The following is a 14,890-nucleotide window of genomic DNA, read 5'->3' as shown; positions in this document are numbered from 1 at the left end:
CAGGGTCACTATGAGTAGGCATTGGCTCCATGGCGGGAGCTGGCTTTTCAGTTGATCTGATCTCTATCTCTTTGAGATATGCCTCCCCAGGGCCTTTCTTAGGACGCTCTGCCTCAGCCTTCTCCTCTTCAGGGCCTACTTTCAAAAACCCACCTTGGTCCCTTCGGAACAGTTTTGAGTAATCAGTGGCAGCCTAGTATAAAGGGGTCTACTTTGGTTCCAGGATCATCCTTTCTTCCTTGGTAGCCCCTCAAGAAACAGCCCCCATCTCCTGGCCATGCTGTGGTGTGGAGAGGGCAGGCAGGTGAGTGGAAAGGAGGGAGGTGGGGTGGGGGATGGGGGATGTCAGGACTGGTATCTCAGAGACCAACTGGCCTGAGGTTTAGTTACAGGGTGGGGGAAGGCTCAGGAGCCGGTGGGGCTGGCCTGGGAGAGCCCCCAGCTCCTCTCCATGTGCACCTGCGTCCCTTTGTCAATCTCCTCTCACCAGCTCTAGGCCTGCCTGTCGTGTTTCTCTGACTCTTGCGTCTTTGGAGTCGTCTCCCTGCCTCTGGGGTGCATCAGGTTTGATTGACTTTTAGGGAAAGGATCACGAATTCCCCAGCGGAGTGTACACACGTGACCGTGTGCATGTGGCATATGCACGTGGCCGTGCGCACACCTGTGTCAGACGGTGGTGAAGTGTGCGGCGGCTGTGCAGCAGGAAGATTCCCTCGCTTCACAAAGACCTAACCCATCGGGACACGCACTCGTCTGCCCGTCCGTGTGTGCACGGTCGTGCTCTCAGATGGGGCATGCCACGGAAGGGCTCGCCACTTGTCGCACACACACACCCACCCTGTTGGTCACTCTCCACTTCTCAGTGGATGACCTCACCGTCTCAACCTCCGCTGACTCACAGCCTGCAGGGCCAGCTCGTCCCGGCCGGAAGTGCGGCCCCCGCCCCCTCGTCCTCGTTGGAGGCCTCGGAAAGCAAGCCGAGGCGCCCCCTGGCGGTTCCGCGGGACTCCGCATTCCTCCCGCCCACCTCCACCCGCGCACGCGCACACCGCGCTCTCAGGACGATGTGCCTCCTGCCCCGCATGCTGATCCCTGGGCTTTCTGCTGTAACGCCTGTAACTTTCCCTATGGCCTCATATCCCATAGGCAGCCTCAGAACCCTCAGACGGGGGTACCAACGTGACCCCCTCTCAGCTTTCCTCTTGGCCAGGTCTGCTTGACTAGGGCACTCCAGTTACCTGCTTCATCTCCTTCCAAACATCCTGCTGTACCTGTCTCCAACCCCTTGTCCCTTCATGCCACACATATTTGCTGGGCATCACACACACACACACACACACACACACACACACACACACACACACACACGGCAAACTTTCTGGGCTCAAGCCCAGTTTTATTTCCTGCTGGTTTAAAAGTGCTCCATCCAGCAATATCATTCTCTTGGAAACCCAGACTCCGTGGTCACAGTGCCCCCTTGGGGGAGTGGAGAGGAGAGCAGTCGAGGCACTTAGGGACTTACCCGTTGCCCTGAGGGCCTGGGTGGGAGGGGGGTGGCTGGGCTGAGTAAACCAGGTGTTTCTATGAAGATGAAGAGGCACTGTCACCTGGACCCAAGCTCCACCTCTGTTACTGTGTAACATTGTGCCACAAGGGAGGGTTGAGTGGCTGAGAGGGCAGTGCTGGGGCACAGCAGTGTTCAAGGCCTTGCTCCCTGTGGGCCTGAATTAGGGCTGGAGGGACGAGGCAGTAGGACCTTTCTGTGCCCTGGCAGCCACTCCTGGGGTCTTCCAGGGGCCTTCACTGGGCGCAGAGCTCGGGCCTGAAGCAGACACATATGCTGGTCACAACTCACCCCACCCCATCCACACACCCTCTGCTCTCAGAGCCTTCCCTCTACTCCTCTTGTACCTTGACCCCTGACCTCATCAAAATACTAGCCATGCTGGCTCACCCCTTAACTGGCCAGCCTGGGAGGCAGTGCATTCTCAGGTACCAGCACTGAGGGGATCCCAGAGCCTCCAGCCCCTCTGTCCTTGCAGGGGCCAGTCCAGGGTGGCAGTGATTACTTCAAGATTACCCAGCTAGCTGGGAAGGCAGAGCGGGGGGCCATTGCCACTAGTGTGCCCACCTGCCTCCTGCCGGGTACTCACAGGCCTTCGGGGCACACAGGCGATCTGTGGAGGCTCCCAGTGACCGTTCTCCAGGCAGCGGATCAGGGGCAGGTTTCGCTGAGTGAGACCCTTCCGGCACCGGTAGCGAAGCACTGTGTCCACCTCATAGCGCAAACGTGGGCGGCCAAACACTTGAGCCAGGGGTAGCTCTGGTGGGGGTCCGCAGGACACTGCAGGGGACATGCCGTGGGAAGAGTGGAGAACGGGGGTCCCAAATGGGCCCACAGAATGTTAGTGCTGGCAGGGTCTGGGACACACCTGTGGATGTGGCACCCCCCCACCCACCCTCTGTTATGCATGCACAGTCTGTTTCCCTGATCCCTTAGCTCCCTCTTCTCCCTGCCCCCTCACCCAGCCCCATCTTGCAGGTGTAGGACAGGTGGTAGTTGCAGGGCACGTCACTCCACTGTCCCTGGTCGTGCCACACCATGACCACGCAGTTCTCTCCAGACAGGAAGTAGCTGTCAGGCTGCCCAGGGTTCCAGTTCTCGTAGAGCTGGGGGTTAGGGGAAGCTTTAGAAATGGGGAGCATCGAGGGATAGGGCCCTGGAGGATATGGAGAGAGGGAGCCCTGGGGCAGCCAGGAGAGGGCAGGTGAAGAATTAGGGAAAAGGCCTGGCTTCAGGAAGAGGGTGAGAACTGGAGGGGAAGTGAGAGGAAGACCAGAAAAAGAGGTGGCAGGGAGAAGTGGGGGGGCGTGGGGGCCTGGAAAACGGTGTGTGTGTGTGTGTGTGTGTGTGTGTGTGTGTGTGTGTGTGTGTGATTGGGGGATAAGGGCAAAAGTGCTTCAAGAGAGATAACTACAATACATGAGGGGCGCCTCGGGTTTCTCACCAGAGGGACCCCATCCGACCACAAGAAGTCGCCTTCGATGGTCCTGTCGTTCAGCCCGATCCACTGGTACTCCCGGTACCGATCTGGAGAATGACGGCAGGGGAGACGAAGGTGTGCAGTGAGTTCCTCCGCCAGCAGGTGGCAGCGATTCCCCGTTATCGAGCGGCTTGCGGGCGACCTCCCCAGGGAGCACCCGCACCCCACAACCCGCGCTTCCCAGTTTTCTTTTCTCCCGCCAGCTTCTGCATCTGGGACAGAAAGGAGCCAAGGGTGGGGGTGGGAGGGGTGGTCGTGTGTGTGTGTGGGGGGCGGGGATATGCCAACCAGTCTAGAAAGGGCAAGTACTGGGGAAGTATTAAAAACTTTCGGTGAGGCCCGCGTACAGGTGGCAGAAGGGGCGCCTGACGCGGACTGACAGCGGGTCTCACGAGGAGACAAGGCCAGGCTCCTACGGGTGAACCCCCCCACCAGTCAAAGCCCCATTTCCCCAGCGTGGAATGGGAGGTAAGGAGAAAATGGAGCAGCGGAGGAAAGAGGCGAGCCAAGTCATGAGCGCGTGAATGAATGAGCAGGGCTGCACGAGGGAGCGCGAGCGAGGGCGCGCACGGCGGGGTGCCCGGCCGCCCACTGTTGATGAAGTCCTGTTCCTCCGGCGTGCTGACGCTGGCCAGGTGCGCGCCGTACAGCCGGCACTGGGTCTCGGCCTCCTCCCAGCTCCTCCGCGTGGAAAAATGCCGGTAGCAGGCGCCCTGGAAGGCATCCCAGCCGGGGCTGCAGAAGCGGAGGCCTGGGGCACAGAAGGACCGGCCACTGTGGCGGGAGACCCCGGCAGCCGGGAGGAGCTTGGAGCCCTCCAGGGCCACCTGGCTCCTCCCGGACCACCTGGCTCCTCCCACCGCCGCCGGTCGAGAGGCGGGGCTAAAGAGCAGGAGGCGGGCCCACGGAGCTGGTAATGCGTGAGGAGCGGGGCGGGAGCCCGAGCTGCAGCGGAGCGGCGCGGCGCTTCGGCTCGGGTCCCGGTAGGTGCAAGGCTGTAAGCCTGAGCCTCTGTCTTCCTCCATCCCACTCTCCAAAGACTGGCGCCCTCCTCTCTTCCCCGGAGAATGGAAACGGGCCCGGATGGAGTGGCTCCGAAATGCCAGGAGTGTGCTAAGCTCTCCTGTCCCAGGAACACCCCGAGCGAGGCATTTGGGTCCCAGCTAATAGATAAGAAAGTCGAGCCTGGGGTTCAAAGCGGTGAAGTGACTTTGCCTATTACTGAGAGTTCCTTCGGAACTAGCACAAGCGGCAGGACCCAGGTTCTAGACCTCTCCCCACCGCGCCCCGCAGCACACTCACCAAGCTCGCACAGCTCCCCGCCATAGCCAGGCAAGCACAGGCAGCGGACCCCTTCCTCCTCCTCCAAGCATGTCCCGCCATTGCGGCAGGGGCTGGGGACACAGTCACCTGAGAGCGGGAGAGAGTGAGGTGGGGCACAGCTCAGTTGCTTGGGCCTGGGAGGTATCACAGCACCCTGAAAGTTCACCCTGGGATCGGCTTCTGCGCACAGCCCAGCCCAGAGTTTGTCTCCCCTCCCTCACCACGTCAGCATTAGCTCATCCCGGTGTGGGCGGTGCTCCCAGTCGGAGAGGGCTAAAGGGAAGTGCCCAGCGACCCCGGAGACCCCCTACACTCTGGGGTAGAGCTACTGGGTGTTAGTCCTGAGGCTGGGGTTTTCATCTGGATCCTGGTTAGGCTGCATGACCTTGGGCAGGTTACTTCTCCCTGGTTCGAGTTTAGTTTTCTTTGTTCCAGTTGGTCTTAAGACAGTAGTCATAGCAACAGTGGGGTGTGGCCTGACCTTATTGCCTCAGGGACCTAGGACTTGGGTGGCCCAAGGGGAGCCTAACCATTCATTGCACTGTCCAGTGGGCAGGTCAGCGTCAGTGGAGATCCACACTCTCCCAGGGACCGACGTGGCTTTGTCTCAGCATCGTCTGACCTCCCTTTTACCTTCCCCTCCTCAGACTCCTTCTTCTGCTCGCCAGTTCACTTCTCCTCAGGCTCCCTGGCCTCCTGCTGTGCTTGTCTGAAAGCCTGGACTAGGCTGTCTGGATCTGCCCAGTGGCTAGGCTATCTGCCCTCTCCACTCCTCACTCTTTCCCTCTGGCTCCTGGGGTGAGCTCTGGCCATCCTCCCACAGGGATGTGCGTTCCTTGGTTCGCCTCTTAGCGGTTTGGATGACCCCAGGGAAGGTGGTCCTATAGGCTGACAGTGCAGGTCAGGGCCCTCAGCCCGAGTTAAGATCTTCCCTGAGTGGGGCCCTTCAGACAGCACAACCCGTGCCTAGTGGTAGAGGCCAAGACCCACAATGCTTCACTCTGGCCTGAGATCTCATTGCCTGATGGGATTCAGAAAGAAGCTGGAGTTGATTCAAAGAATTCTGCTGGGATGACCTAGCTGTTTTGGTTAAAATTAATCCAGCACCACGCCCCCTGTCACCTCCTCTCTCCCAATGGTTTCTCCCAAGCTGTGGGTCTGTCCTCCTGGGCAAAGGGACAGAGAGGGAGGAGGAGGCATTCTATTTAACTCATTAGACACCAGGCCCCACAGAGGTGACTCCTCCTGGAGCTCCCTCCTGCTTTGTTGCTCCTCTTGGCTCCTCCCTATCCAGCCATCCAACCCTGGGGGACAAGTCACAAGTCCCTCCCCTGGCTGAGGGCTGCCACCGGAGTCCAGGACACCCTGAATCCAGTGAGAAAACTCTTCCTGAGACTTTCTTTTGTCCTCCGTCCCCTCCCCGACTATAGTTCTGACACCCTTCCCTTCTGTGTAGTAGCAGGCCAGGGGTCCTCGCTCTCCCTCATGCTCCAGGTGGTGAAGCTGGAGTCACTAACACACAGCAGAGACCTCCACTGGTGCTCCCCCTCCCTAGCCCATGGTACCGAAGGCCAGCTAGGCAGGCAGGCAGCCAGCAGTTGGAAGTGGGTGAGCTGGGGTGAGATGCAGGAGTGCACAGCCTACGCTGTACCATCAAAGGAGTGTGGGGCGGGGGGTGGGCAAGCATTTTCCAGGGAGTTCCACAGGGAAGCCCAACTTTCCCCATATACTGGGGTTCCTCTCCAACCCAAGAACCCAGCTCAAATCGGTCTGCCCCTCCGAGTTGTCCACCATCTCTGACTTGAGTCTTCTCCAGGATTCGGGACTTTGCAAACCTTGGGTCTGGGTGGGTGAAGCCATTCCCTCTGGCATGAGGGAGTGGTTGTTAGTGCAGGGATTAGTGGAGCAGGGGTGGGTTGGGAATGTGGGCATTGGGGTGAAGAGCCATACCCCTTCGGAGAATCAGGGCTGGGAGGGTTGGGGCACCAGGTACCAGGCATGAATGAGCCTGCATATCAAAGATGGTCTTAGCCAACTCCAGTGTGGGAGCAGCCAGGATGGGTTGATAGCAATGCAAGTGCACACAGGCACACCCCTGCTGTGCAGTGCCTCCCCATCAGCAGTGAAGAGCTACATGCCCTGAAAGGCCTCCGGGCTGACAAGGGCCTCACTGGGGTCCATCCTATGGACAGTCCTATGTGGGATCTCAGCAGTAGGGAAGGAGAGTGTGGACAGGCCGGGGGAGAAGCTGAGGGAGCAGGAAGGGGCTGTTAGATGCCAGCACTGGCAAGGGTGTGGTGGCAGCGGATGAACAAGGAAGAGGCAGAGACACAGAGACAGGAGAGAACTTGAGGGAGGGGCATGGCATGACTGAGAAGCGTCCGAGAGCGACCTAGGACACAGGTCCATGGAATGAAAAGACCAGACAGCTGGAGGTGGAGACAGAGGGTTCGAGTTGGGGTTATAAAGTGGTTTAATAGAGATTTATTTCCGAGGCTTGTTTTCCATGAAACAGTCGAAAAAAAATACTTCACAGAAGTAGTCACTTAAGGCTCCGTGGGGCTAGGGGCTCTCCTGGGATCCAATCACTGGGAGAGGGAATCCCAGGAGTCCCTGATGTCAGTGGGAGGCAGCTGAAGGGGGTGGCACACGGGGGGAGGGGGCAGTGCTTCTAGACCTGGACCCTGGGGAGGGCAACAGTTGAGGGAGACACCCTGAGCAGGGTGTGAGGGTGCCCTGGGAGGCGGATGAGAGTCCCAAGGGGAGGAAAGGGCCCCAGGTGGTCCGAGGTGGGGCTGAGCGTCGCAGGGTGGGAATCATGGAGTTGGAGGTCACAAGGTGAGGGTTAGAGAGTGAGAATGGAAGTTACAAGGTGGGGTGTCCCAGGCTGGAGACCCCCAGGTAGAAGTGGGTTACAGAATGAGGAGAAAGGACAGAAGGTTCAGGGGCAATGGGGATTAAGGGACTGCAGGTCAAGTGATCCAGAGCTGCAAAGGGAGAAACAGGAGGAGGCCCAGGAGGCAGGTGGAGCCTTGAGCAGAGTTACCTGATGCAGGGGCCACGGCCACTCCACCTCGGCTGCCGCTGTCAGTGGGCAGCACCGGCTGAGCTGGCACTGAGGTCCCTGCCAGGGCAGTTCTTCCGGAATTGTCTTCAAAGGGGGCCTCGGGAACCCGTGTGGCTGGAAGCAGGGGAGGGGCCTCTTCGGAGCTCCCTGTCTCCTCACTCTCTCCTCGGGGGACCTCAAACAGCTCAGGGCCTTCAGTCTCTTCCCCCACCTCTCTTGCTCCAAATGGCGTGGAAGGTGGTGGGGACACCAGTTCCCACCTGGGAGTCGGCCAGGTCTCAGTGAGTGACTCACGGACTGTTGGGAGCCTGGGAGCCTCTGACCCCGCACCAGGATGTGGCAGTGCACCAGCTTGTGGGACCACCCTCGCAGGTGGAGAGACCTGGGACAGCAACTGCTTCAGGGCAGGGTCGGTGGGGAAAGGTGCCTCTGAGCCCAGGCTGCCCAACTCGCTGGGCTGGGTCCACAGGGCCTCCTCCTCCTCCCCGTCTTCCTGCTCCTCGTCTTCCTCCTTGTATTTCTCTTCTTCCTTCAACAACTTGCCTTCCTCTTCCGAGGACCCCGGGGGAGGTGTCATAGACTGGGTTTCCAATTCTGTACAAAACACAAAGGGTTCAGCACCAAGGACAGCGTCCGGACAGCAGAAAGGAAAGGGCTGGGTGGAAAGGTGGGGCTGGGGAGGCCTCTTTGCTGCACTTCCTAAGAAGAGCTCCAGTCAGAGGTTCAGAGTGGCGGGAGAATGGAGAAGTCCTTGTGCTCTCTCACTAGCCAGCAGCATGGCTGCTGCATCTCCCTTTCCTCTCTCCAAACCAGAAAACTCCCTGTCCTCACGTCTGACTCATAGCGACCCTATAGGACAGGGCAGAACTGTCTCTGTGGGTTTCAGAGGCTGTAATGCTTTACAGGAGTAAAAAGCCTCATCTTTCTGCCTCGGTGGTTTTGAACTGCTAACCTCACAGTTAGTAGCCCAACTTGTAACCATTACTCTATTTATTTAAGGAGGCGGGGCCAAATAAAGGGAACCTTTTTCCTGGGGGTAACTCCTTAAATTGAGCGTTTCCAGCCCTGTCCAAGCTTTCTAACTCTGCACTAGAGACTGCCAGTGCAGCTGAGAGAGACTGGACGAAGCTAAGACTTCCCGGAGAGTTGGGGGTGGAATGTGCTGGAAAGATGAAGGTTGGGAGAGGGATGGGGGAGATGCCTCACTGAGCTGCTGAGAAAGGATGGGACAGAATCATGCAGTCAACCTGGGCTGGCTCCTTCTGCTCCCAACTTCTCTCAGGTGGAGACTTCCCCAGGATAAGTGATTCAAGTTACCTAGGAGGGTCCTAGGGGCCTCTGCAGGGTCTTCAGGGGTGGAGCTTCCACCTCCTCCATCCTCCATGATGGGAATGGAGTAGATGGCCCCACGAGACTCGCTCTCCACCCTGTCCTGAGGCAGCTGCAGCTCCTCCAGGGTCTCGGTCACGGTGATAATGGCTTCCAATCCATCAGAGGCTGGGGGTGAGGTCTCAGGGATGGCAGAGGGCTGGGCAGAGTCTGTTGGGAGGAAAATGCCCAAAGGAGACTGACTAGGTGTCCTCTTGAGTCATGGCCTGCAGTGTGAGAACACTGGTTCTTTTCTCACACCTTCCCTGGGCAGCTCCCTCAGGGCCCAGGAAGTCCCTCGGACCAGGTCACGCTGTCCTCAGTCACTATCAAGGCTCTGCTATGTATCCAGCCAAGCCCCAAGGATGCAGTGGAGGACAAAATGACAAGCTTCTTGTCCTGCAGTCTGCACACAAAGAAGGAACACACAGACACTGGAGCAAGTACAAAAGCATTGCTCCAACGTTCCGCTGCATATGTGCTGGGTTTATTCCACACACATCACATGTCTCTGCAATCAGCGGACAGGTGCGAACGAGTCCCCACAGCAATCTGTTTGCCTCAGTCTCATTAGGTACCTTATGAAAAGCAAAGAGGTACTGAATGAAAACATTGAGGTGGGGGATCAGCTGGCTCCAAGAGCTGATCTTTCCATCCATCTTTGAACATCCAAGACTGAGGCTGATGAAGATGATTTACGGAATGCCTCATCACTGGGGACAAGTCTTGGATGCACCAATACGATCCAGAGTGCCCGATCCAATCAAAACAGTGGCTGCTGAAGGGAATCTGCTGGGTTGGGCAAATTCAAGGCAGAGATCAGCACAGGAGATTGCTTTGAGGGGACTCCCACAGGGGGAATCTTCATCAATTTGCTCGAGGGTTACAGAATGCTACGGGGGCTTGTTGGGAAGAAGTTTACAGAACATTGAATACTTCCTTGGTGACAAAAGGCCAGGGAAGTGGGGAGGAATTTCCCCCGTTGTGACAAAGCATCTTCTCTTCTCCCGGGGGAGCAAGGGCTGTGCAGGGAAGAGTGTGTGGGCAGCCAGACCCTCTCCACCCTGTAGTTCTAATCTTGACCCTTCCGACCTCTTTTTGTGCCCCAAACTCAAAGAGCATGTTAAAGAAACGCCATGCGCATCCCTCAAGGAAGCCCAAACAGTCCTTTCGACCTGGCCTAAGTCAGAGAGCACAGAATTCTATGGGGGGAGGGCTAGAGAGACGGAAGCACCTTCATATTTTGATACTTTTGTTGAACAGAAGTTTGATTTTGTGGCAATACTTTCTTACTTCCTCTCCCATGGCACAACATACAGCTGAATACAGAGACTTCAGGGAAAGTGGTCAAGAGAGGCTCAGGTGAGAGCTGTTCCCTAGGTAAGGGGATGGAGGCCAAAAGATGGACCAGGTGGCCTCAGCACCTGGGGACCCTGGGCTGGGTGGCAAGGTTATGAGGGATCTCATTCATTCCGCCTTACACCCCAAGGTCCTTCGACTGGCGGGGACAGGCGCCCTTGACACAGGCGGGGTGAAGGGCATATAGAAAGAACCTTCAATAGTCACCAGCTGAACTTGGAGCTGGGACCAGAGGCCAGCGAGGGCCACCCTCTCCTTCTGGAGTCTGCTCCTTTCAGGGAAGGAAATTCCGTTTAGGATGGCTGCACTGTCTTGTCCTTTGGGGAAAGGAACAGAGAGGAGAAACCCAACAAAGCGAAGATGGAATGGGGCTATGAAATGCCCCGAGGGCTGTCTGCTCAGCGGAGCAGGACAGGATAGGACGTCCCTGTCCTCATCACCTGCTCCAGTGAGCCTGGCTCCAAGGCAAACAAACACACCTCCTGTCCTCCACCTGCTCCCAACACCAGGAATCCTCTCCCCTCGCCATTCCTGCCCGCCTCCCCACCCCCCAGCTCTGCCTGCGTTTCTTTGCAGGGCAGTGCTTGGTGTAAGATGCAACGCAGAGAAATACTAGCTACCATCACCATCGTCATCATCATTGTGAGTCGTGTCCCAAGGGTCCCTCCCAGATGGACGCACCTTCATGCCAACCTCCCTTCCCCACCGCCCGCAGCCCCCAACCAGAGAGGTCTGCAGATAGGGGCCACAGGAAACCATGCTTTTCGATGAGGCTCGCCTCATGCTGGCAGCGAGGCACCCTGTCTGCACCCTCAGAGAAGGAGCTCCATGAGGATAATGACTGTCTCCTCCTTTTTCTGCACCCCACCCTCCTAGCAGCACTGCAGGGTCTCAAGTGTGATCATGCTTCCGGGATGGTCAGCCACCCGTGGCCTGGACCCTGGGCCTCTGGGAGTCTCAGGCGCTGCCTTCCCTTCACCTTCCAATTCAAGATGTAGGCAGGGAAGCACCAGAGCACCTCTCCACCCAACTTGCTCCCAGTTGGGGGTGGGGGGATTCTCTCTGCCCAGCCTCTGGTAGTTAATAATCAGACATACACCGTCAAGCTTCAGAGTCTGAAACATGACCCCTCCACCCCACTCCTTCTGGGGAGGACTCTAGTTGCCTGGGAACAGTGGAGGAGCTGGTGAGATTCCTTAGTGGATCCAGAGACTGTCAGTCATCTCTGCACACTGAGTGAGCCGGCAGGAAATAAGAATTTAGTGGGCCAAGCAATATGGAGAGGTCACTTTGAACGTGGGAGACAATGGCCTGGACTGACTCCTGGTTGGAGACGCAGGGAGGCAGTCGCTCCACGGGGGCCACACAGCGGAACCAGGCCAAGCCAGGAGGCACGCCCAGACTTAGGGCCCTAAGGGTGACAACGCTCTGCCTTCCCCTCCCCCCCCCACCCCCCCACCCCCGGCTCCTGCAAGCAAACAGCACAGACCTGAGGGAGGCTGGCCCGAGCTGGGGCAGGACTTCTCAGGCTGGACAGGTCTCTGTGGGGCTGGGGACTCACCTCGGAAGCAATAGACATTGAAGCGGCTGTGCTTGTTGGGGAAGCCAGTCTGGTTGGGGAAGAGGAAGAGGGTCTTGACGCCAGGCAGGCCTCCTCCACAGCGCTGACTGGGGTTGACGATGGGGTAGCGCACACTGCCGTCAGCCAGCCAGCCTGGGCTGCAGCGATCCAGGCCACCATCCCAGGCCGCATACAGCTGACCCGTGGTGGCAATCTCAGCCCCCCGTTCCTGGCAGTATGTCCTTGCCTCCTCCAATGTCAGCTTATCTGGGGGGGCACCCAGGAATAGCTCTCCTGTCGGGGGAAGAGGGAGGTGGGTTACTGGGAAGCCCCTCCAACCCGGGGCTCCCACAGGGGCCTGAGCAAGCTTCTCCAGGTCTCTGTCTCCTCATCCGTGTCACGGGGTCAACTACTCCCCCCTACACACACACACACACACACACACGCTGGAAGGAACCTGTCCAACCCAGCCTCCTCATCCTGCACAGAGGGAAGTGGAGGCTCAGAGGAGCTAGGAGCAGAGAGGGGCCCAGCATGTGGCGGCAGGGTCAAAGCTTCCCTCCCGGGGCTGTGATCTCTTCCACAATGTTTGGAAGAGGATTGTCTCCTTGCCCTGGGTACCCAACGCGACCATGCAGCCCTGGGAGCCTGATGGGTCAAGTGCTCTCCAAGCAGGCCTGCAGGGAGACCTCCCGACAATGCTGGGGAAGGGCTCCATCTCCTGGGGACCCTTCACTCCCAATCACCATTTAGGTCTTCAGCATAACAGTAGACATCATAGAGGTCATCTGGGTCCACCACCCCATAGTTCCGCACCCCAGGGAAGCCGTCCATGTCTCCATAACAGGCCTCTCGGGGGGTCTGGATGGGATACCTGGGGAGGGAGGCATTTCTTACTGATCCAATCCAAAGGCAGGCCCTCTCCACATAGCTGACTTTTGATTGTTGACAGCTTGGTTGTCTTGGCAACTTCACCCCACTTCCCCCCTCACCCTTTGAGCAAGGTTCTCAAATCTCCCCCCCACCCCCCCACCCCATCCCTCAAGGCAGGGATCCTGTATGCCCAACTAAACGTAGCCCCTCATACAGCTGCGGGCCACAGCGCGCTCGGTCAGCCCCTTGCCCACCTGACGGTCTGATCCGACAGCCAGCCGGCATCACACTGCTCGTAGCCCCCGAGGTAGGCGGCATAGAGCTGCTCGGGGGTGGCGATGTGGGCCCCGATGCGGGAGCAGGCCTCCTGGGCCCCAGTGAAGGAGAAGGCATAGCGGGCTGAACCCTCCCGGTAAAGGAAGACGACCCCTGAGGAGTGGAGAAAGGGCCTGAGCACGGACCACCCCCGGCCCTGTGCCATTGCGGGTACTCACTGCCCTCCAGTCGAATCCAACTCCTAGCCACCCTGTAGGGCGGGGTAGAATGCCCGGGTGAATGACCGAGAAGGTCACTCTCTGTGCGAGGGCAGCGGGAGGTTTTCAACCGCTGACCTCGCCGTTCACAGCTCAAGTCATAACCCTTACACCACCAGGGCCCCTTCCCGCTACACAAAGAGCCAGCGTTGCGGCTCTCACTCTACAGCATGAGGGGCTGCAGTTAGACTGTGGGTAGAACTTTTTCTCTGTCTGGAGAAGAAGCAGGTAACTCCCTAGGACTTTTCCAACTCCTGCTCAGCCCCATGGGCCTGTAGGTTCCCCCTTCACCAGGGGCCTCCGTACCCTCTCCCAGCCCGCCCCTCACCTTTGACCTTGACTTCCACCGCGTCGCTGCTGTCTTCGATGCCATGCTGGACCTCACAGCGGTAGATGCCCGAGTCGTTGGGCCGCAGCTCGCTCAGCGCCAGGGAGACATCGGTGAGGGAAGCAGGGTAGGCGGGCAGCGCCACGCGGAACCTGTAGGCCTCGCTCACCTTGATGCGCACCCCGCGCGCCACCAGCACCTCGGCCTCCCGGCCCCCAGATAGGAAGGTCCACTTGACGCGCGGAGAGCCCGGCACGGCCCGGCGGCTGTGTGGCGGCCTCAGGTAGTGGACGTGGCACGGGATGGTGAGGGCGCCGCCGAGCACGCCCTGCAGTGGTGCGTCGCCCGCGATGCGCACGCGGAAGGCCCGGTCCTCTGTGGGCAGGGCGGGGCGGGGCCCGCTGCAGCCTTGAACTGTGCGCTGGCTGAGTCCCGCCCCCGGCTTCCAAGCCCCGCCCTCACCATCTGGCCCCTGCCCCCAAGACCCCCCGCGGCCTCCCTCATCTTCCCCTGGGGTTTCGTAGCCCCGCCCCCAGAGGCCTGCTGTGCCCTGTGTAGGGTCCCCAGGCCCACCCACAGCCCTGCATACCCATCTCAAAATCTTTCTGTCAACGTCACTCCCAGAATTCCTCTGCTTTGCTCCCTGAATCTCCCAGTTTCACCCCAGGATTCCCTGGACCCTCTCTAAAGTCCTCTGAACTCTGACCTCATTCCTGTGTGTTTTAACCCTCTCCCCAAAGTCCCCCAATCCGTCGTCCCCTTCAGTGTCACCTCCAGGATGTCTCCCAACTCCATCCGTTCTTCTCCTAGGGTGCCAAATCCTAGGGCCCAGCACCTAGTCCTCTCTCCAAAGCTCTCCTCTCTGCCCAGGGTCCCACAACGCATCCCTTCTATCCATGGCAGGTTGGAGGGAGAAAAGAGGCCACCCCCTACCACCTGCAGGGGAGTGCAGGAAACAGACACCATGGCCCTGGGTGGAACCGCTTACCTGAGCTGTCCCTTTCCAAGGCATCAGCTAAGGCCAGAGGGACCTGGGTCAAGGCTGCCATCAGGGATAGGAGAAGTGGGACCATGATGAAGGCTGATGGAGGGATCTGAAGAGGAAGGATGGAGTGAGACCTCGGTACAGACTTCCCCGGATCTCTCCCGTATAGGTTTGGGTTCCCATGTAACCTGGCCTCCAAAACCCAGTCTCCCCACACCCCACCCCACTATTAACGGTGCCTATCTGAGTCCCCATATCCCAGCCAAGGAATTCCTCCTCAGAGCTGGGACCAGGGTCTTAATGGACTTGCTATGTGACCTTGGACAAGTTCCTTGTCATCTCTGAGCCTTTGTTTTCTTACGTGTAAAAGAGCCCATTACCACCATGTCACAAGCTGTTACCAGGCTATGATGCTTAGAAAGTGCTTTTCAGTACCAGGCACACAGTAG

At 58.6% G+C, this 14,890-nt stretch overlaps 1 protein-coding gene across 2 annotated transcripts; it reads right to left on the bottom strand.

Annotated features, from left to right (window-relative positions):
* Positions 1 to 1,374: 1,374 nt before the first annotated feature.
* On the bottom strand, positions 1,375 to 14,547 carry BCAN (brevican). Of its 2 annotated transcripts, XM_075563484.1 has the most exons (13): positions 14,445 to 14,547; positions 13,457 to 13,831; positions 12,850 to 13,024; positions 12,469 to 12,596; positions 11,723 to 12,016; positions 8,752 to 8,973; positions 7,414 to 8,028; positions 4,347 to 4,454; positions 3,637 to 3,795; positions 3,009 to 3,091; positions 2,526 to 2,670; positions 2,154 to 2,344; positions 1,375 to 1,822 (listed from the first exon to the last, which is right to left on the bottom strand). In XM_075563484.1, the coding sequence occupies exons 1-13, from the start codon at positions 14,527 to 14,529 to the stop codon at positions 1,700 to 1,702; spliced, it is 2,703 nt and encodes a 900-aa protein (XP_075419599.1). In that variant the 5' UTR covers positions 14,530 to 14,547; the 3' UTR covers positions 1,375 to 1,699. The 2 variants fall into 2 exon arrangements, 1 of the variants encoding a protein (XP_075419599.1); XR_012786909.1 differs by lacking the exon at positions 1,375 to 1,822 and having other exon boundaries at positions 2,206 to 2,344; positions 3,615 to 3,795.
* Between the last annotated feature and the right edge of the window lie 343 nt (positions 14,548 to 14,890).

Source organism: Tenrec ecaudatus, chromosome 1, assembly GCF_050624435.1.
Source record: "Tenrec ecaudatus isolate mTenEca1 chromosome 1, mTenEca1.hap1, whole genome shotgun sequence".
NCBI classification, from domain to species: Eukaryota; Metazoa; Chordata; class Mammalia; order Afrosoricida; family Tenrecidae; genus Tenrec; species Tenrec ecaudatus.
The sequence above is the reverse complement of the archived record's forward strand: the minus strand, read 5'-3'. Positions and strand labels throughout refer to the sequence as shown.

Excerpts from the sequence above, each read along its gene's own strand:
- BCAN (XM_075563484.1), bottom strand. The coding sequence starts at position 14,529 with ATGGTCCCACTTCTCCTATCCCTGATGGCAGCCTTGACCCAGGTCCCT. Across the intron at positions 2,345-2,525 it reads CACCTGCAAGATGGGGCTGG|TGTCCTGCGGACCCCCACCA; the intron begins GTGAGGGGGCAG and ends TGTCCCCTGCAG. Across the intron at positions 1,823-2,153 it reads CCTGTGTGCCCCGAAGGCCT|GCCCGAGCTCTGCGCCCAGT; the intron begins GTGAGTACCCGG and ends TGTCTGCTTCAG.